At 36.9% G+C, this 21691-nt stretch overlaps 1 protein-coding gene across 5 annotated transcripts in view; it reads left to right on the top strand.

Moving 5' to 3' along the window:
* Nucleotides 1–16443, top strand: part of RPS6KA3 (ribosomal protein S6 kinase A3) — a 123038-nt gene extending 106595 nt beyond the window's left edge. For all 5 annotated transcript variants that reach the window (XM_057495925.1, XM_036912838.2, XM_057495923.1 and 2 more), the window contains 4 exons: nt 1553–1629; nt 2150–2267; nt 4802–4942; nt 11074–16443. In XM_057495925.1, coding sequence (XP_057351908.1) covers nt 1553–1629; nt 2150–2267; nt 4802–4942; nt 11074–11196 — 459 coding nt within the window. In that variant the 3' untranslated portion in view covers nt 11197–16443. The remainder of the gene's footprint in view (nt 1–1552; nt 1630–2149; nt 2268–4801; nt 4943–11073) is intronic.
* The last annotated feature ends 5248 nt before the right edge of the window (nt 16444–21691 follow it).

The raw sequence follows: 21691 nt of genomic DNA, 5'->3' as shown, positions 1-21691 counted from the left end.
ATAGCTGTATTTGCTGTATTTTCATATTATATGTGGTTTTGGGAGTAGATTTCTGCCTCACTTCTCATGCCGCCATCTTTTTTCCTCCCCTAGACTTGACCTTTTAACTCTGTCTCCTAATTGCTATTTAGTCCTCCAAGTTAAAATTTTGAAGTTCTCCTAAAATCCTTCTTTTCTGTCATTTTTCCACATCCAGTCTGCTGCCTAACCCTTTCCATTCAGATTCATAAATATTTTAGACCCATTTTCCCTTACTCTATACATCCAATCTCTACTAAGTCCTTCCTGTTTTATCCTTATGTCTTTTCCTCTTCATGTCCTGCCTCAGTGAAGAGCCTCATAACCTTTCACTTAGTTTGCTACAAATTGCCTCCTGTCAGGTGGCCTTCTCTCCAGTCTGTCTTCTTGCCAGCATTTCCTCTAGAAAGAGTTATCTTTCTAGTATACACATCTACTCATTTTAATTCCCTGTTAGTGACATCTGATTGCCTACAGGAAAAAAATTGAAATTACTTAATAAGGTTTTTGTAAAAGCCCTTCAATCTTTCTATATCCCCTATGTGGAGATCTGGCCACACTGAACTCCTTGCCTGTTGCTAAGCTTGCTCTGCTCCCTTGCCTCTGCCCTTTGAGTGTACTCTGCCCTCCCACACCTCCTCCTTTTGCCTTTTGAATTCTTACTTATAGGCTCAGTACCAGCAGACCCTCACCTTCCCTCTCTCCCTGTATCTAAAATAAATTACTTCCTCATCTTTATACCCATAGCGCTTTAGAGATAATTTTGTTCTAATACTTAACCATGTTGATTTGATAACTATATAAATGTCTTGTTTCCTCTGCCAGATTCTGGTTTTCTTAAGGAAACTAGAGTTGTTTTATATTTGTCATAGTTCATTCCTGATAATCATTGGTGATTATTAAATAAATGCTTGAATGAATCAAATTATGTATACACACACACAATTTTGCACTATGTCATTAGTACTAAATTGTATGTGTTCTCAGAGAACAGACTGGTTGCCATAGCAAAGGTGGGGGTGACAGGATGGGTGAAATAGGTGAAGGGGGAAAAATTAATTGAAAATGTTTGATACCTTGATCTGGGTGATGGTTATAGGAGTATATACACATGTCAAAATTCATGGAGCTATACACTAAGATGTGTGCATTTTATTGTATGTACCTGAATAAATAAATAAGTTTTATATGTTCTTAAAAGTATTGTTTTTTGTAACCATTTCTGCAGCCCCATACAAAATATAAACTCATTTAAATAAGAAATTTTCCATTTATTTCATAGGTTTCTGTGTCCCACAGTAGCACTCAATAAATGTCAATTTGAATATCAACATTTAAATGTCATATATATGAATTATTAGTAATAGCAGATTCTAGAATAGGATTAATATATCACCTTGTTTGTTAATCATGTTATATTGAGGCTTTTCTTATATGCACTGATTTTTTAAAAAGTATATAGTTTAGTTTACAACCTATCCACATCTATTTAATAAACAGTTGTGTATTAAGACTAATTTTTACTTTTTTATAGGTTTTAAAACGACAAGGCTATGATGCTGCTTGTGATATATGGAGTCTTGGTGTCCTCCTCTATACAATGCTTACTGGGTGAGTGTGTACTATATGTTGTAAGCATTTATTCATCAATATTTTGTATAAAATATCTAGATTTATTTTTTAAATCTCTGTTGTAATGTCTTTCCATGTTTTCTCATGTTATCTAATAATATAACTTTGTGTGTGTGTGTGTATACCACATTTATAGCTATATCATTACTGATTTTCTACAATGTACTATTCACTTATGTCTTGAGGTCTTAAACTGATTTTTTCCATGCTTTTTTGTACTCTTGTTATGTCTTAAACATACACTATTTTAAGTATTTTATTCTATAATGTGCCAATTCTTAAGATATTTATATTATTGTATAGTAAATCTTTTTAATATTTCATAGCTAACACTTGACCTGGTGCTTTTTGGAACTTCATGTTGTTGATATTTTTCACTTTAATAGATTTCAATAAAGTTGTAATTTAATTACTCAGAGTACTTTTGCACACTCAAACTTAGATTACCAACCAAAAAAGAAATTGTATTGAGTAACATTTTGATTTTATTATAAATCAGTTACACTCCATTTGCAAATGGCCCTGATGATACACCAGAGGAAATATTGGCACGGATAGGCAGTGGAAAATTCTCACTCAGTGGTGGTTACTGGAATTCTGTTTCAGACACAGCAAAGGTAAGTATGGCTTCCTAATAATCAGCTTTTGAGAAAATAATTTTCCATAATCCCTGGTGAGAAGAAATAATATCAGTTAGAACTTTGTTTATAAAGTAGTATTTTGAGGTGGTGTTACCAAATAACTTGAGCTCAGAAATGGACCAATTATTTTGATTCTTTTTCCAGAAGGCATTTGTTTGGCTTTATTATCTATACATCTAAAGCTCCTTCTTACTGACAAACATGATGAATAATAATGATGGTAGTCTTCATGATTTGTGTGCCTATTCTGTGCCTCACACTGCACTTTACCTAAATTTTCCCATTTAATCCTCTTAACAACAATACAAAATAGGTGGTAGTATCCTCATCAGTTCAAAGAAGGAAACCAAGGCCCAGAATTTTAGCATGAACTTGTCCATAGGTACACATAAGGTATGTGTGGGCACTTCAAACTAAATAGCTGATTTCAAAGGTCTTGTTCCCTAGAATAACTACACTATGTTCTGATTTTAGTCCATATTATGAAGAAAGGGGTCTCATCTTTTTCACAATAAACATTAGTATAGTTGTACAGTGTCTGCTTGAAATCCATTTAAAAAGCCTTTCTCATTGTTAAGATCTTCATTCCATGAATAGCACTGCTTTCCAACTCTACTCTAGTTTCACTTTTTTCATGGAAATTTTTCTTTTAAAAATAAGAGCAAAGTTTTCCACTTCAGAATAAGAAAAACAAAGAGGAGATGAGGAAGATACATACTAGTAAAAATGCTTACTGGTTTTTCTTAGAGTAGCCATTGCAGGGTAGCAATAGGCAGAGAACTGTCCCTGAACAACTTGGCCAAAAGTATCCTGGTTAACACACTGATTTGATTAAAATTATAACAGAGACTTGTTGTGCCCCTGGGCAGTTTTGCAACCTTTTATGCATTTGAAGCATGTTTGCCCAGTTTCAGAATTTGGAAGGGGAGATCCCTAATTGTTTTGCTTTTGATTTCTAACTCTGTTGAGTAGCTTATTCCAGTACTTAGCTGTTCATAATAGCTAGAGGTAAGAACTGTAAATATGTAATAGCAGAGGAGTACTTGGAATAACATCTCCCCAGTTCCCAGTATCTAGTCAATCACCAGGTTCTGTTGGTTCTTTCTCTTAAGTACTGCAGTTTCATCTGTATTTCTCCATCTCTTATACCATTCCAAAGCAATCTTCTCTGGCCAGTGTTAAATTGGAGTCTTCAGGCTTGCCCTCTCCAATCCATTCCTCCACACTTACTGAGTATAATATCTCTAAAGCACAAAGCTTACCACATCATTCCTTTGCCTCTAATGATTTATCACCTCCAGAAAAAGTCCAAGTTTACTAATATGGCTTACAAGGGGCTTCCTTCATGATCTGGTCCCTTCTCACCTCTCTGACTTTATCTACTGCCACATTCTGCTTTACAGTTTATGCTACAGCCACTTTGCCCACCTTTCACTTCATTAATTGTGACATGTTCTTGTACATCTGAGGACTTTTTCTCCAAACACACCCTGTTATATATCCCTGAAATGCTCTGTTTCTCCCTTCCCTTCTGTAACCCAGTGCCCATGTATCCTGCAGGGCTCACATTTCTCTAAAGGAGCCACCTCTAAGCAACCCCACTCTATTCGGGTCAGGTGTCTCATGGTGTTCCTCTAGCTGCCCCTCATATTTATTCATTCCTTCACAGAACTTGTTATTTGCTTTGTAATTGATTCTTTGTCTCACTCTTGGGCTGAGAACTTCATGAGGTCAGAGTTCATTCCTATTTTGTTCACTCCAATACCCATGCCTAGCAGAATGTCTGGTCTTTAATGCATATGCAATAGATATATTTTGAATGAAAAGTAAAACAAGTGGTAGATGGCTTTTATAAATCACAAGTGTGTTATTTTGGAGAGTATAAAACTATAGCAATTATGTGGATCTGTGTTCCATGCGTAAGAAAGTATTTGGTTGAATCAAAAGCATTTGTCTCTGCAAGCATGGAATTCTGGGTGTTCTTCATGTTCATTTGCTCCTCTGTATTTCTGATTATTTTATAATGCCCATGAGTTGCTTTTGAAGTAGAAAAAAATAAAAAGAACTCTGTATCTTGCAGGGGGGGACATTTAGAGGTCTCCAATTAAATATCTATTATTTGACAGTTCTTCTTTTCAGTATTACAGGCAGCACAAATAAAGTCTAAAGTAGCTGAAAATTACTTAGAAATAAACCTACAAAAATACAGAAAACTTAGACTGTCTGAGGGAAGAAAAAGCCAAAGTACTTAAAGATACATAAAATATATACCTTTATCCTCTATAATACACTGAAATTACTGTTACTCAAAGAGAAGAAAACAGATACAGGTTTTTGCATTTAAAAAAAAAAACAAATTGTCAAGTAGAATTGCTTTGAGCCCAAAGGTCTTCTCCTGGGGAAAAAATAGTGTCATAGTAGATAAGGAAGAATTTTCAACAGTATCAAGTGCTAAAGAAAAACAAGCAAAAAGGTTTAAGCTTGTTTTTTTATTATTCCTCCTTTTATAGGACCTGGTATCCAAGATGCTCCATGTGGACCCTCATCAGAGACTGACTGCTGCCCTTGTGCTCAGACACCCTTGGATTGTCCACTGGGACCAACTGCCGCAATACCAACTCAACAGACAGGATGCACCACACCTTGTCAAGGTGAGCAGCCCCATTCAGGCCCATGTCCTCCGGGAGACACTAGGAGATGCCCTGTCCATGCCTGCCGTGCCTTTTCCTTTCCCTCTCAGCCAGCATCTGACTCCCAAGAGGGAGTCTCTCACAGTGGCTGACTTAGAAAAGGAAAAGTAAAGGCATGCCAGGACATCATAATAAAACTAGTTTAAGAATGACTTCTGAGACGGTAAATAGAATAGAAATTAGAGAACAGGAATACAAACAAGCTTGAGGCACAAAGAGGAAAAAGAATATTTTAGAATGAAAGAATATTGAGAGAACTGTGTGACCAATCCAAACAGAACAATATTCATATTATAGGGGTACCAGAAGAAGGAGAGAAAAAGGGAGAGAAAGTGTCATTGAGGAGGTAATTACTGAAAACTTCCCCAATCTGGGGAAGGAGATAGTCTCTCAAGCCATGGAGGTGCACAGATCTCCCAATACAAGGGACCCAAGGAAGACAACATCAAGACATATAATAATTAAAATGGCAAAGATCAATAACAAGGAGAGAGTATTAAAAGCAGCCAGAGAGAGAAAAAAGATCACCTACAAAGGAAAATCCATCAGGCTATCATCAGACTTCTCAGCAGAAACCTTACAGGCCAGAAGGGGGTGGCATGATATATTCAATGCAATGAAACAGAAGGGCCTTGAACCAAGAATACTCTACCCAGGAAGACTATCATTTAAATTTGAAGGAGGGATTAAACAATTTTCAGATAAGAAAAAGTTGAGAGAATTTACCTCCCACAAACCACCTCTCCAGTGCATTTTGGACGGACTCCTATAGTTGGAAGTATTCCTAAGGCTAAATAGATGTCACCCAAGGGATAGACAAAGAGCACAGAATATGATTCATAACATACAAAGAATGGAAGAGGAAGAAAAAGGAGGGAAAAAGAAACAAGAACCTTTAGGTTGTGTTTGTAATAGCACACGAAGTGAGTTAAATTAGACTTAGATACTAAGGGAATTACCCTTGGACCTTTGGTAACCACAACTCTAAGTACATACCTATCAATAACCACCCTAAATGTAAATGGTCTGAATGCACCAATCAAAACACATGGAATCACTAAATGGATTAAAAAACAAGACCCGTCTATATGCTGCCTATAAGAGACTCACTTCAAACCCAAAGACATACACAGACTGAAAGTAAAGAGATGGAAAAAGATATTTCATGCAACCAACACGAAGAAAAAAGCAGGAGTTGCAATACTTGTATCACACAAAATAGACTTCAAAACAAAGAAAGTCACAAGAGACAAAGGACATTACATAATGATAAAGGGTTCAGTCCAACAAGAGGATATAACAATTATAAATATCTAATGACCCAACACAGGATCACCTACATATGTGAAACAAATACTAACACAATTAAAGGGGGAAATAGAATGCAGTGCATTCATTTTAGGAGACTTCAATACACCACTTACTCCAAAGGACAGAAAATAAGTAAAGAGACAGAGGCACTGAACAATGTATTAGAACAGATGGACCTAACAGACATCTACAGAACACTCCATCCAAAAGCAACAGGATACACATTCTTCTCAAGTGCACATGGAACATTTTCCAGAATAGACCAATACTAGGCCACAAAAAGAGCCTCAGTAAATTCAAAAAGATTGAAATTGTTAACAACCAGCTTCTCAGATCACAAAGGTATGAAACTAGAAATAAATTACATAAAGAAAATGAAAAAGCGTACAAACACATGGAGGCTTAATAACATGCTCCTAAATAATCAATGTATCAATGACCAAATAAAAACAGATATCAAGCAATATATGGAGACAAATGACAACAATAATTCAACAACACAAAATCTGTGGGACGCAGCGAAGGCCATACTAAGAGGGAAATATATTGCAATACAGGCCTGCCTCAGGAAAGAAGAACAATCCCAAATGAACAGTCTAAACTCACAATTAATGAAACTAGAAAAAGAAGAACAAATGTGGCCCAAAGTCAGTAGAAGGAGGGACATAATAAAGATTAAAGCAGAAATAAATAAAATTGAGAAGAATAAAACAATAGAAAGAATCAATGAAAGCAGGAGCTGGTTTTTCGAGAAAACAAACAAAATAGATAAATCCCTAGCCAGACTAATCAAGAAAAAAAGAGTCTACACACATAAACAGAATCAGAAATGAGAAAGGAAAAATCACCACAGACACCACAGAAATACAAAGAATTATGAGAGAATACTATGAAAAATTATATGGTAACAAACTGGATAACCTAGAAGAAATGGACAACTTTCTAGAAAAATACAACCTTCCAAAGTGGACCCAGGAAGAAATACAAAATCTGAATAGACCAATTACCAGCAAAGAAATTGAATTGGTAATCAAAAAACTACCTAAGAACAAAACTCCTGGACCAGATGGTTTCACTGCTGAATTTTATCAAACATTTAGTGAAGACCTAATACCCATCCTCCTTAAAGTTTTCCAAAAAGTAGAAGAGGAGGGAATACTCCCAAACTCATTCTATGAGGCCAACATCACTCATATACCAAGACCAGGCAAAGACTCCACACAAAAAAGAAAATTACAGACCAATATCCCTGATGAACATAGATGCAAAAATACTCAACAAAATATTAGCAAACCAAATTCAAAAATACATAAAAAAATCACCCATCATGATCAAGTGGGATTCATCCCAGGGATGCAAGGATGGTACAGCATTTGAAAGTCCATCAATATCATCCACTACATCAACAAAAAGAAGGACAAAAAACACATGATCATCTCCATAGATGCTGAAAAGGCATTTGACAAAATTCAACACCCATTCATGATAAAAACTCAACAAAATGGGTATAGAGGGCAAGCACCTCAACATAATAAAGGCCATATATGACAAACCCACAGCCAACATTATACTTAACAGTGAGAAGCTGAAAGCTTTTCCTTTAAGATTGGGAACAAGACAAGGATGCCCACTCTCCCCACTTTTATTCAGTGTAGTTCTGGAGGTCCTAGCCACAACAATCAGATAACACAAAGAAATAAAAGGCATCCAGATTGGCAAGAAAGAAGTCAAACTGTCCCTGTTTGCGGATGACATGTTATTGTACATAAAAAACCCTAAAGAATGCACTCCAAAACTACTAGAACTAATATCTGAATTCAGCAAAGTTGTGGGATACAAATTAATACACAGAAATCTTGCATTCCTATACACTAACGATGAACTGACAGAAAGAGAAATCAGGAAAACAATTCCATTTACAACTGCACCAAAAAGAATAAAATACCTAGGAATAAACCTAACCAAGGAAGTGAAACACCTATACTCTGAAAACTACAAGAGACTCATGAGAGAAATTAAGGAAGATGGCAATAAATGGAAACACATCCCATGCTCATGAATAGGAAGAATTTATATTGTCAAAATGGCCATCCTGCCTAAAGCAATCTACAGATTCAATGCAATCACTATCAAAATACCTACAGCATTCTTCAATGAACTAGAGCAAATACTTCTAAAATTCATAGGGAACCACAAAAGACCCCGAATAGCCAAAGCAATCCTGAGAAGGAAGAATAAAGCAGGGGGTATTATGTTCCCTGACTTCAGGCTCTACTACAAAGCCACAGTAATCAAGACAATTTGGTACTGGCACAAGAACAGAGCCATAGACAGTGGAACAGACTAGAGTCCAGATATAAACCCAACCATATATGGTCAATTAATATATGATAAAGGAGCCATGGATATACAATGGGGAAATGACAGCCTCTTGAACAGCTGGTGTTGGGAAAACTGGACAGCTACATGTAAGAGAATGAAACTGGATTATTGTCTAACCCCGTACACAAAAGTAAACTCAAAATGGATCAAATACCTGAATGTAAGTCATGAAACCATAAAACTCTTAGAAAAAAATATAGGCAAAAATCTCTTGGACATAAATATGAGCAACTTCTTTATGAACATATCTCCCCAGGCAAGGGAAACAAAAGCAAAAATGAACAAATGGGACTATATCAAACTAAAAAGCTTCTGTACAGCAAAGTACACCATCAGTAGAACAAAAAGACATCCTACAGTATGGGAGAATATATTCATAAATGACAGATCCAGTAAAGGGTTGACATCCAAAATATATAAAGAGCTCACACACCTCAAGAAACAAAAAGCAAATAATCCAATAAAAAATGTGCACAGTAAAGAAGATGTGGTACATATACACAGTGAAATATTATTCATCCATAAGAAGAAAACAAATCCTACCATTTGCAACAACATGGATGGAGCTAGAGGGTATTATGCTCAGTGAAATAAGCCAGGTGGAGAAAGACAAGTACCAAATGATTTCACTCATATGTGGAGTATAAGAACAAAGAAAAACTGAAAGAACAAAACAGCAGCAGAATCACAGAACCCAAGAATGGACTAACAGTTACCAAAGGGAAAGGGACTGGGGAGGATGGGTGGGAAGGGAGGGATAAGAGCAGGAAAAAAGAAAGGGGGCATTACGATTAGCATGTATAATGTGGGAGGGGGCATGAGAAGCGCTGTGCAACACAGAGAAGACATGTAGTGATTCTATAGCATCTTACTACGCTGATGGACAGTGACTGTAATGGGGTTTGTGGGGGGGACTTGGTGATGGGGGGCGTCTAGTAAACATAATGTTCCTCATATAATTGTAGATTAATGATACCAAAATTTTAAAAAATGGGCACAGTATCTGAACAGACACTTCTCCAAAGAAGAAATTCAGATGGCCAACAGACACATGAAAAGATGCTCCGCATCACTAATCATCAGGGAAATGCAAAATAAAACCACAATGAGATAGCACCTCACACCAGTTAGGGTGGCCAACATCCAAAAGACAGACAACAACTAATGTTGGCGAGGATGTGGAGAAAGGGGAACCCTACTACACTGCTGGTGGGAATGTAAATTAGTTCAACCATTGTGGAAAGCAGTATGGAGGTTCCTCAAAAAACTCAAAACAGAAATACCATTTGACCCAGGAATTTCACTCCTAGGAATTTACCCTAAGAATGCAGCAGCCCAGTTTCAAAAAGACAGATGCACCCCTATGTTTATCGCAGCACTATTTACAATAGCCAAGAAATGGAAGCAACCTAAGTGTCCATCAGTAGATGAATGGATAAAGAAGATGTGGTAGATATACAAAATGGAATATTATTTAGCCATAAGAAGAAAACAAATCCTACCATTTGCAACAACATGGATGGAGCTAGAGGGTATTATGCTCAGTGAAATAAGCCAAGTGGAGAAAGACAAGTATCAAATGATTTCACTCATCTGTGGAGTATAAGAACAAAGCAAAAACTGAAGGAACAAAACAGCAGCAGAATCACAGAACCCAAGAATGGACTAACAGTTACCAAAGGGAAAGGGACTGGGGAGGATGGGGGTGGGAAGGGAGAGATAAGGGGGAAATCAGGACAGTACGATTAGCACACATAATGGGGCAGGCGGGGCACAGGGAAGGCAGTATAGCACAGAGAAAACAAGTAGTGACTCTTTGGTATCTTACTACATTGATGGACAGTGACTGTAATGGGGTATGTGGGGGGGACTTGGTAATAGGGGAGTCTAGTAACCATAATGTTCAAGTAATTGTACATTAAAGATATCAAAATAAAAAATAAAAAATAGAATGACTTCTGAATTTATCAATCAGATAAGCTTGTGGATTTCCTAACTTCTTTATACTTTTCTTTCTTATGCACACCCAAAAGCAAACTCTTTGAAGTTGTCAGCAGGGGTAAAACACACATCCGAAAGTGCATGCCTTGCTGCTGCTCATATGAAAGGATTGCAAAGGAAAAAAAGTTGAATAGTCATGAGAAAAGTGAGGAGTGCTTCTTATGAGCCCATCCCTGTCCTCTCACATCCATCGTTTCCACCTCCCCCATTGGCCTCTTCAATTTTAGTTAAATCAGAGTGTTTGACCAGTGTGGTGCTTTTCAATATGAGCCTAATGAAATCTATATAAATTTGCATTTGAAGAAATTATCTGGGGAAAAAATATCTTCATTTCATATTATATGTACATGTGACTACCCATTGTCATTATTGCTATGACCTTTCTTTCCTATTTTCAGGGCGCCATGGCAGCTACATATTCTGCTTTAAATCGTAATCAATCACCAGTTTTGGAACCAGTAGGCCGTTCTACTCTTGCTCAGCGGAGAGGTATTAAAAAAATCACCTCCACAGCCCTGTGAAGTGACCTCAGTGAGATATTTGGTACCATGGTGTAAGCTGATAGCACAAGTTCTGGCGACAGGTAGCACATATCTGAGAGACACCTGCAAGCACATACTGTCCCAGCTGGTACCCATAATGCTGCTGCTCCTGCTGCTGCTCCTGCTTTCGTCTCTTCTCGCTTTAAATGATTGTTAGCAAGTTAGATTTTCCTGGAGCTTCGGTTGAAATGAAAATGGAAACATGATGAAGATATATTCACTGAATCAACAAGAATATTGAACATATGAATACCACCTAAAAATACACTGAAAAAGTACTCTACACCATATAGCATTATTTTTATAGGAAATATTTCATGTCCCTTAAATATTCTTTGTTAGTTTATAGGGATGGACAGTTTATGTTAAGCACTTAGCTTAAACAATCCGTTTATATTAGCACTGTACCCCTTGTGCCATCCAACATTTTGTATGTTTTTGTAAACAGTTCATATACAGTACATTTCTGTACTGCTTTCTTTAATGTATACATGCCTTGTTTAACTTGGAATCTGTTATTATTAATTGACTATTAAATCTGGTTAAATAGTTCACCTGATTTAACAGTATTGTTGGACAGCCCTAAAAATGGCCAGATTGTGGAACAGCTGTTGAATGTAATACTTCCAAAATGTACATATTTTTCCCGGTGTCTGTTTCACTGGTTTGTTTATTTGTTTGTTTCTTAAAGTAAGGTGCTCTGTCAGACTAACCTAGAGAGCTGTTAAAGGTAGAGAAAGTTGTATGTGTGTGGCATGACATCAAGAGTACACCTGTGACGTTAGTCCATATACTTTGCAACTTCTTAGGGTTCTTTTTCCTTAATTAAGGGAGTAGTCCTTGCACTTTTAAATAGTATCCATACTTAGTATTTGGCATATAATTTGAGATTTTTCCAATATACATCAAAGGCCTTTAAGAGTCGTGGTGAAGAGATTAGTGAAGAAAAATTTAGCAACAGGTCATTCAAGTTCCATCAGGTATTTCATGTTTAAAAAGATCAAATTGCAGAATTTAGTATATGAACAACAGGATAACTGTTCTTGTATACCTGCAAGAAAAGTATGCTTTTTTGGAAAAGGATAAATCATAATGAGTTATACTCCATTACGATACACTATATTAAACACTTAATTTGAATATAATAAACACAGGCCTCTACATGAAATTGGATTTAAACTTTCTTATTCTAGGAAATGAAACTTCTTGATCAAATAATATATGTTCTAACCTGAAATAGCTAAGGGAAGCTAAGTGAATGTTCAGCATTGAGTGTTTTCTGAATTCAGCCTGATGATTTATTGCCATACAATGCTTCCTTAACTTCAGAAATGATCAGTTTTCATAATGGTCACTGGGTCTACTTAGATCACAGTATTCACTATCTACACCTAATTTGGTAGTTTCACAATTTTGTTTGATTAAAGAACCTTCTGTATCCATTACCCATATTTTTGCTAAGCTATCCAGCGTACATCACTCTATGTAATATGGAAAACACATGAGCAAGGAAAAAGTGATTTAGCTTGCTTCACCAAGAAGGTGCCCAAACAGATCTTTCTTAGTCATGTACTAAGTAAGCCATTTACATCAGAAATCTTCTTTCCTGCCAGAAGCTTTAAATCTTCTCCTGAGAATACAAAGCCAAGAAAGCAGCGTGGTTTATCTAAATGTTTTGGAAGCCTCTTGTTATTCTTAGTTTCTCCTCTATTAAATGAAAGAGAAAGGAAAAATTGGTAACATTCCTTTTGCTTAAGTGACACAAAATGTTAGTGCATATAAATCAAATGCAAGTCTATCTTCTAAATAAAAAGTATAAGAGGAGGGATTTCAGAAGATCTAGATGGAGAAAGTTTTTAAAAATTCTTGAGTATATGGATGCTTACTATTTAAAACTGCTTTCCACTGCCTGGAAAGAAAGCTTTTTTTCCCCTCTCTCTCCCCTCTGTTTAGTGTTTCAAACCATGGTCATCCCAAATTCTTGTCACTTTTTAAATGTTAATGTAACTGGGCAAAAAATATATTTTCAGATTTTTGGCATTGATGCTATTCCATAATTGCTTAGTGCATTGTCCATCATCGTCTTTTAGAACCAGAAGTAAATGTGTAAATCTTTATAAATTATCTAGTCCAGCTTGTTCATTGCTGCATGTAAAACCAGAAACCCAAAGCAGAGATGAGAATTCCCATTCATTTTTTTTTTCCTCATAACACCGTGCTGCCTTCCCTTCATATTATCACCTGACCAGGAGCTGAGTTGTTTGAAAACCACATACTTCTTGGGGCAGTCCTCTACTGGGATATGAAGTCCAAGTTTATTGCTTTCAAAGACACTGCCTTCTTTGCCTTGTCCAACTGCCAGTTTTATTGGAGAAAAGCAGGTTATATGTTCGAAAAATGGAGGCTTCTTGCCTAAAAAGCAGTTCATGAGCATAATTTATTTCATCTATGGTTCTGGTGTTGCCTTGGCCTTTAACTGACTGCGGACAAACTTGGCCAACCATGCGCTCAAAGTGTAGTGCTTGTGCTAGGTTAACCTTTCTATTAATTTCTGCAAGTCCAGTTTCTCCAGGCCCCTATAGTTATGGTGGTGACACCCTTCGCCAGTTAGTGCTGCTGGTTACCAGGACTTCTCCCAGGGGGTTTTAGTTCAGTCTTAAAGATAATTCAGCGTGAAAGAATGAACTAAACTGTAGGGCCACTTTTACAAACCCCCTCTTAGCTTACACTCCAAAATAATATGCAGAATAGTGGACTGCATTTAACATTGCCAAGCACATATTAGAAAATATGGATTACACTACCTTGTGTTATGTATCTTCCCTTTCAAGTGATGGTGTTAAAATAAGGTAAGTTTTCTGTCCTTTTTATATAAATCATTTTGGCTCATTCTAATTTATAGAAATTTCTTCCTAAGCACAGTAGATCCTTGACTTTAATAGATTTGATATGGATTCATTTATTCACAAGCAACCCCAAACATCCAAAAATGTAATAATTTTGACAAGGTAGAGTCAAGATACTATGAGGCTGGCATGGGAAATGTCATTTAGCAAGTGTCTGGAGAGGATATGGTGTGTGTGCAGTAGATTCCACATGGCACGAGTGGTGGGCTGCAACCATTTCCCATCTGTTTTTAAGAAGTGGTTGCTGTTGGGGCCAGGGGACATTGTGGGAGGTGGGGCTGGCCTGTTAGCTATGTGCTGCACCCTCATCATAGGAAGGACTTGAAGGAGAGGAGGAGTGCAAGGCTCCATGAGTAGGCAGAATAGGTTGGGTAAGAAAGAGGCTGGGGTAGGTCCAGTCTGGGGGGAGAGTTAGCAGAAAAGCCCTCAAAATTTGGGGGCCTTGGTACAGATGTGCTTAATCACCATGGAAGCCAGCAATACACACCTCATATTCTCTATTTCCTGGCCTTTATAAATGCCCTAAAATATTTTGACTTGCTTTCTATTTTATAGAGAAAATCATCTCTTATGGTGATACCGAGCATTTGAGATTTATGAAGGCATTAGGACAGTATCTCAGGAATGTAAAGAGTCAGAAATCTGTTCTTTGTGATTAACAAATATGATGGGTTCCATGTCTGACCCTTGGTGCTTAAACCAGGAGGTTTCAATCTAGTCCTAGAGTTCTGTCCCTCTTAAAGGTCCAACTCCATGTGAATAACAAACTGGATGTATACTTTGAGCCTTATTTAGTTCACAGATAAGTTGACTTAACTCAGTATTTTTATTTCGATTAATGAAAATAGTCCTCTTCTCACCTCCAGATTGCTTACATTTTGCTGGTCTCCCCAAGTGAGCATTGGTGGAGATCAAAATGAAGGAATGAAATTCACTTTCTTGGGACTGTGGTATTCTGCAGAGCTACACTTAACCACTTTTTCTAGTGAAGAATCTACAGTGATAATACCTAAATATGGATGGCCAAGCAGAATTTGTATCTACAGTGTGCTTTATGTATTTTTGACACTGCTGTATTCTGTGTGATTGAGTGACTTTAACTGGCTCCCAATGTGACTGAGTGTTCGCAAAGAATTCTAGTAACTAAGTCGACTTAATTTTCTTAAGCCTTGTATTACTATCAGTCTCACATTTTACCACTTTGATTCCAGTCTTTTAACTGTTCATAACAGGGCACACCAAGGATTGGGATGAGAGCCTACTTCCTACCTCTTAAGGCACTTTCCTCATTATTTTGCCATATAACCTTGAAGTGCATGATAAGCTGTTTAAATGTCCATGACTTCTCCCAGAGCAACTAGCAAAGTATATGACATTGAATAGAGATTAGTGGAAAGGAAAATTTAGAGACTAAGTTCAGAGGTGCAAACCTCAAGATAACCTCTTTAGACCACATACCATTTGAGTACAATATATGTAAACGTATGTGAGAAGAGAGTCTCTATAATAGTCCTAAGTAGATTAGTTCAATATTTAATGGAAGTGAAAATTTTTACTCCTGTTATCACTATAGTACTGAATGAACTGTATACTGAGTTTTTCAAACAAGTATTTAAGTAGAACTTTTAAATACAAAGCAAGGGCATAAGGATAAAGGTTTTGGTTTGTGTTTCTCTAAGTGTAGTTTACCATCTAAAGCTTTGTTTTTAATTTTAAAAAAGCTTCAAGGTATTGCCATTCCTTAGCATCCTTAATAATTATGGATGATGAGTTTTTAACTCTTAAAATTATGTACATGTATTAGGTTTATCTTAACTCTTACCCTAAGCAAAAGGGAAGGTATACACCTAAGCGATGTAATTATTTTGCATTTTTGGCCATGGGTGGGAATGGGGTGGGTATCTACTTAAATAGTTTTTAAAAAAGAAAAAAATCACAAATATTTTTCTACTGTTACATATGATCTTCCTTTATACTAGTTCCTCTCTAGTAAGGCATGCCAGAAGCCCAAGGTACCATATAATGAATTCATATGTATTGTACCTTTTATTGGTGGTTAAAATCACATCAGATGCTTGGCACTGCTGCCATAATTATGAAATGCTTGTAAAGGATTAAATATCACTGAATACTTTAAATTGTTTTACATAAGAGTCTAATCTGGGAAGTTTTCGAATCATACTATTAATGTGTAATCTAAGCTCTTTTAGATATATCCATGAATAATCCTGGAACAATATTGCTTGTATTCCTGTCACAGAACAGGTTTTATAATCTTTAAAAGAAATGAAAATTTGTATAATAAAGTTTCAAATAAATGCATGTATGTCTTTCATCAGATTATTTTGATTATATGATGATTAATCCAACATATCAAATTATCCTCTCCAAAGTCTAAATTTATCAAGTCCGATTGACAGAACTTAAAACAGGAATGTTTCTGCATTAACAAGAAGTGGAAAGTAATTTTTCTATGCAAAATCTTCCTTAGCCCTAAGAGTTTGTCAAATCAAACTCACATCAGTCACAGAGTTTGCCCAATACCAAACTTGATTAATGACTCAAAGGCTACAGGGTTGCTCATCAGGGACAGATGAAACAGTCTTAAAGAATAAGTCCAAGATTGTCAGACAGCTTCAAAATGCCCTTTTTCTCCCTCCCTCATTATGGTGCATTTTGGATTCAGAATTAAAGGACAATGTATGCAGAGACATTGTTTAAACAAAGGGAGCCATTTGGTTTTGCAACATCCACCACCCCCCCTTTTTTTCTCCTTTGATAATGTGGTTGATTTTAATCACAAGAGCAGCAATAAAAGTAACAAAAACAAGCATTACTAAACAGGTTTAACAAAGTTGCGGGAGCACAAGGTTGATATATAAAAATCAATTGAATTTCTCTATATAGCAACAACTGAAACTTTTTTAAATAGCTTTGTTGAGGGTCAATTGATATAATAAACCACATATATTCAAAGTATAGTTTGACAAGGTTTTACATATGTGTGTATATACACGTATATTTATACAATCAAGAAAATGAACATATCACCCTCAATAGCTTTCTTTGCCTCTTTACAATCCTTCCCTCTCACCTCTCCATGTCCTTTCTCCATCTTCATCTGTTTTCTATCACTGAATTAGTTCACATTTTCTGTATTTTCATATATATGGAATCATGGATTATGTACTGTTTTTGGCCTGGTTTCTTAGCACTATTTTGAGCTTCATCCATGTTGTTGCCTGTGGTGCTTTGAGTTTCTTGGATCTATCTGGGCTTATCATTTTCATGAAACTTGAAACTTTGTTCAGCCATTATTTCTTCAAACATTTTCTATGCTCCCCTCTCTCCTTCAAGGAATCTAACACGTGTATTAAGACACATGTTAGGACTCATCTCACTGATGCTCTGTTTTTGTTTTTGATGGGGTTTTTTCTTTAGTGTTTTTTGTCTCTGAGTTTCATTTTGAATAGCTTCCTATTGCTTCAAATTTACTAATATTTTGTCTTCAGAGTTCAATCTGCCATTAATTCTACCTAGTAAATTCCTCCACTCAGACATTGTAGTTTTCATCACTAAAGTTTCAATTTAGATCTTTTTTTAATATTGTTCATGTCACTAGTTAACATGCTTCATCCTTCCCCTCGTTTCTTGAGCAGACAGAATACACTTATAGGAACTCTTCCAATGTCTTTGTCCACTAATTATAGCATCTGGATCCATTTTGATTGAATGAATTTCCTCCTAATGATAGGTTACTCTTTCTGCTTCTTCGTGTATCTGGTAATTGTTTATCAGATGCCAGTGTGTGTATTTTACCGTCTTGAGTGCTGAGTATTTTTGAACATCCTCTTTTATACCTCATTAATTACAGTTTAAATAATGAGTCCCTATTCTCCAGCCAACATGCCTCATAAATTCCAGTTTTATAATAAGCCATCTCTACAGACCAAGTATACCTTGTTAAAAGCATTTTAGAGATAAGGACTTTTATTTCTTTCTGCTAGTAAATATCAGCACATTTAGAAGGAAATTTGAGCTCATTGACTCCTGGTAGAAAGGAAACGGGTTACATAGTTTGGCATTTAGTCCTTTCCTTTCAGTTGACATTTTTTGTTTTTTTTTTTTATTATGATGGTGTATTAGTTTGCTAGGGCTGCCATAACAAAACACCACAGACTGGATAGCTTAAACAACAAATTTATTTTCTCACAGCTCTGGAGTCTGGAATTCCAAGATCAAGGTTGGGTTGGGTTCTCCTGAGACCTCTGTCCTCGGCTTGCAGATGGCCACCTCTTCAGACAGTCTCCTCTTATAAGGACACTAGTCATTGCAGTAAGACCCCACCCTAATATCCTTCTTTTAACCCAGTTACCTCTTTAAAGACCTTAACTCCAAGGTACTGGGGGTTAGTGCTTCAACATATTAATTTGGAGGGAGACACAATTCAGCCCAAACAGTTGATATAGGGAGTTTCCGCTTGGATTAATTTGGGTATTCTGGTTGATGTAGAGCTTCAAGGTCTACTTGGTGTCATATGGAGGCAACGTAATAATGTTACTGTATTTTTTTCTACTGCAGCTATAACAAATTACCACAGCCTTGGTGGCTTAAAACAATGCACATATATTATCTTACAGTTCTGGAGATCAGAAGTCCAATATGGGTCTCACCGAGCTAACACCAAGGTGTCAGCGGGACTGTATTTCTTTCTGGAGACTAGCGGGGAATTGTTTCCTTGCCTTTTCCTGTTTCTAAAGGCCATCGGCATTCCTTGCCTCGTGGGCCCCTTCCTCCATCTTCAAAACGAGCAATGCTGCGTGGAGCCTCTTCACACGCATCTCTAACCCGTCTTATGCCTCTTCCGCTTTTAAGGAAGATTGGCCTACTCAGGTAATCCAGGGTAATCTCCCCATCTCAAGGTCAACTGATGAGCACCATTAATTGCATCTATCTGCAACATTAATTCCCTTTGCCATGTAAGATAACTGTTTATAGGTTCCAGGGGTTAGTACATGGATATCTTTGGGGGCCATTAGCCAGCCTCAGACCAAACTGGAGTAGAATTATTTGTTGTGGTCACTCTTCTGGTTTTGTAAATCCAGATACTAAGTTTTGTTAGTGCACCCTAAATTGATAGGATTGACACACACTAGCAAAGCTAGGTAAAGGAAATGCAGGGTGCTGTAGGAACATATAGCAGCATTGCCCACAGATCAGAGCAGACCTTCTAAGGAAACAATGACTATGCTGAGATCTAAGAGGGAGGAAGGGCAGAGTAGGATGTACAGAGAGTCAGAGTTAGAGGCACTCAAGAAAACAACAACAGAGATCTATGAATTGGACCTAAAATATAAGAAAGAAGCAAGATGTAGGTTCAAGAGATAGGCCAGACCATCAGACATAATAAGCCACATTAAGAAATTTGAATTTTATTCCTTTGGTCCACTGTACCCCACATATCCCCCACCTCGAGTCCTCATTCTTTATTTCCTTTGCTACCAGACTGAACTTCTTGGTCCTGTAGTTGATCACTCAAACTTCTATGGCAAAAGCACCCTGAACTTCCTTACATCTTTGCCTTTATATTGTCCCCACTGAGCAGTAACCCATTTGTTGGAAGAAGCCATACAGTTATGCAAATGTGGTGATACCACTGCAAGCTTATGATTTCCTGTCTCAGCTAAGCTCTCAGTACTGTCAATTCTTTTACTTTTCCTTGGTCAGATCCATTTTCCCATTTCTTCCTTTGTTGTGTGTGACAGCTTTACTGACATATAATTTACATACAATAAAGTTCTCCCATTTAAAGGTTTCATTCAGTTCAGTGTTCTGTATATTTACAGAGTTGTGCAACCATTATCACAATCTAATTTTAGAACATTCCCATCATCCCACAGAGACCTCATACCCTAGTCCAAGCCACCATTGTCCTTTGCTTGGACTATTGCAGTGGTGTCCCACACAGTATCTGTTTCCTCCCTAACCTCCTACTGTCTATTCTTAACACAGAAGCCAAAATGATCTGTCCAAAACCTACTAAGAATTATAAGCTGTGAGTTGGTCTCCCTACGTCTCTGATCTCATCTCCCCAAACTCCTCCTGGCTCACTGCATTCTAGCCATGCTGGCCTTCTTGCTGTTTCTTGAATATGCCAAGCATGTTCCCACTCAGGGGCTTTGTCCTGCTGTTTTCTCTGCCTAGTACTCATTTCCCCCAGATGTTTCCATGAATCACCTCCTTGCAAGTGACTTATGACCAGTCAGATGCAGGAACCATCTTACATTAGCAAAATGAAGCCTGGTGGGGTTTTTTCTCCTTTGGGTTTTATACTGGTAATTGATAGAGACTTTTGATTTTTAAATACTTGAACTTCCAGACACTTGGAATCTAACTGATTACTGACCATGTTCTAGGCACAGTTGCCAAATACTGAATGCATTATATCAGTTTTTTTTGAGAGGGCATCTCTCATATTTATTGATCAAATGGTTGTTAACAACAATAAAATTCTGTATAGGGGACTAAATGCACAATCATTAATCAACCCCAAGCCTAATTCTCAACAGTCTCCAATCTTCTGAAGCATAATGAACAAGTTCTTACATGGTGAACAAGGTCTTACATAGTGAATAAGTTCTTACATGGTGAACAGTGCAAGGGCAGTCATATCACAGAAACTTTCAGTTTTGATCACGCATCATGAACTATAAACAATCAAGTCAGATATGATTGTTTGATTTTTATACTTGATTTATATGTGAATCCCACATTTCTCCCTTATTATTATTATTATTATTTTTAATAAAATGCTGAAGTGGTAGGTAGATGTAAGATAAAGGTAGAAAACATAATTCAGTGCTGTAAGAGGGCATATGTAGATGATCAGGTGTGTGCCTGTAGACTAAGTGTTAATCCAAACTAGACAAAGGCAACAAAACATCCACGGATGGAGAAGATTTCTCTCAAAACAGGGGGGGTGAGGTTCTAAGCCTCACGTTGATCCCCAATTTCTCTCCTGATGGCTTCCCTGCGACTGTGCCTGTCTTAGGTTGTTCCTCCCTTGAGGAATCTTACCCATCTCTGGCTAACCAGTCATCTTCCGGGGCCATACAGGGAAATGTAAAGTTGGTAAGTGAGAGAGAAGCAATATTCTTTGAAAAGTTTAGCTTTTTACTTCTTTGCAGATTTATGTCCTGTGGCTTCTATGCCCAGCATTTGTCTTGAGGTATCTTTACCACTTGGAAGAATTATGATACTCGGTAATTTTCAATATGAGGCACGAATTCTACTAAAGGGTTGTAATTAGAAAGGAAGAAGAAAAGCTATAGAAGTAGCAGATGGAAGAAAACATGGGAAGATTGATTACTTCTTTGACATATCTTCTTGTAGAGTAACATAAGCATGTATAGGTTTTAACAAACTACTAATTAAATTGCATGCACACATTAACATAATAGGAATACAGCTACATAACAAAAGCAGACCTACAATTACCAGCCATATCCAGTGAAACCAAGAAAACCAGTTAGGCACCCTAGGCATTTGTGAAAACTTATCAATGATAT

This window comes from Manis pentadactyla, chromosome X, assembly GCF_030020395.1.
Source record: "Manis pentadactyla isolate mManPen7 chromosome X, mManPen7.hap1, whole genome shotgun sequence".
Classification (NCBI taxonomy): Eukaryota; Metazoa; Chordata; class Mammalia; order Pholidota; family Manidae; genus Manis; species Manis pentadactyla.
This window is presented reverse-complemented; position numbering and strand designations above follow the sequence as displayed.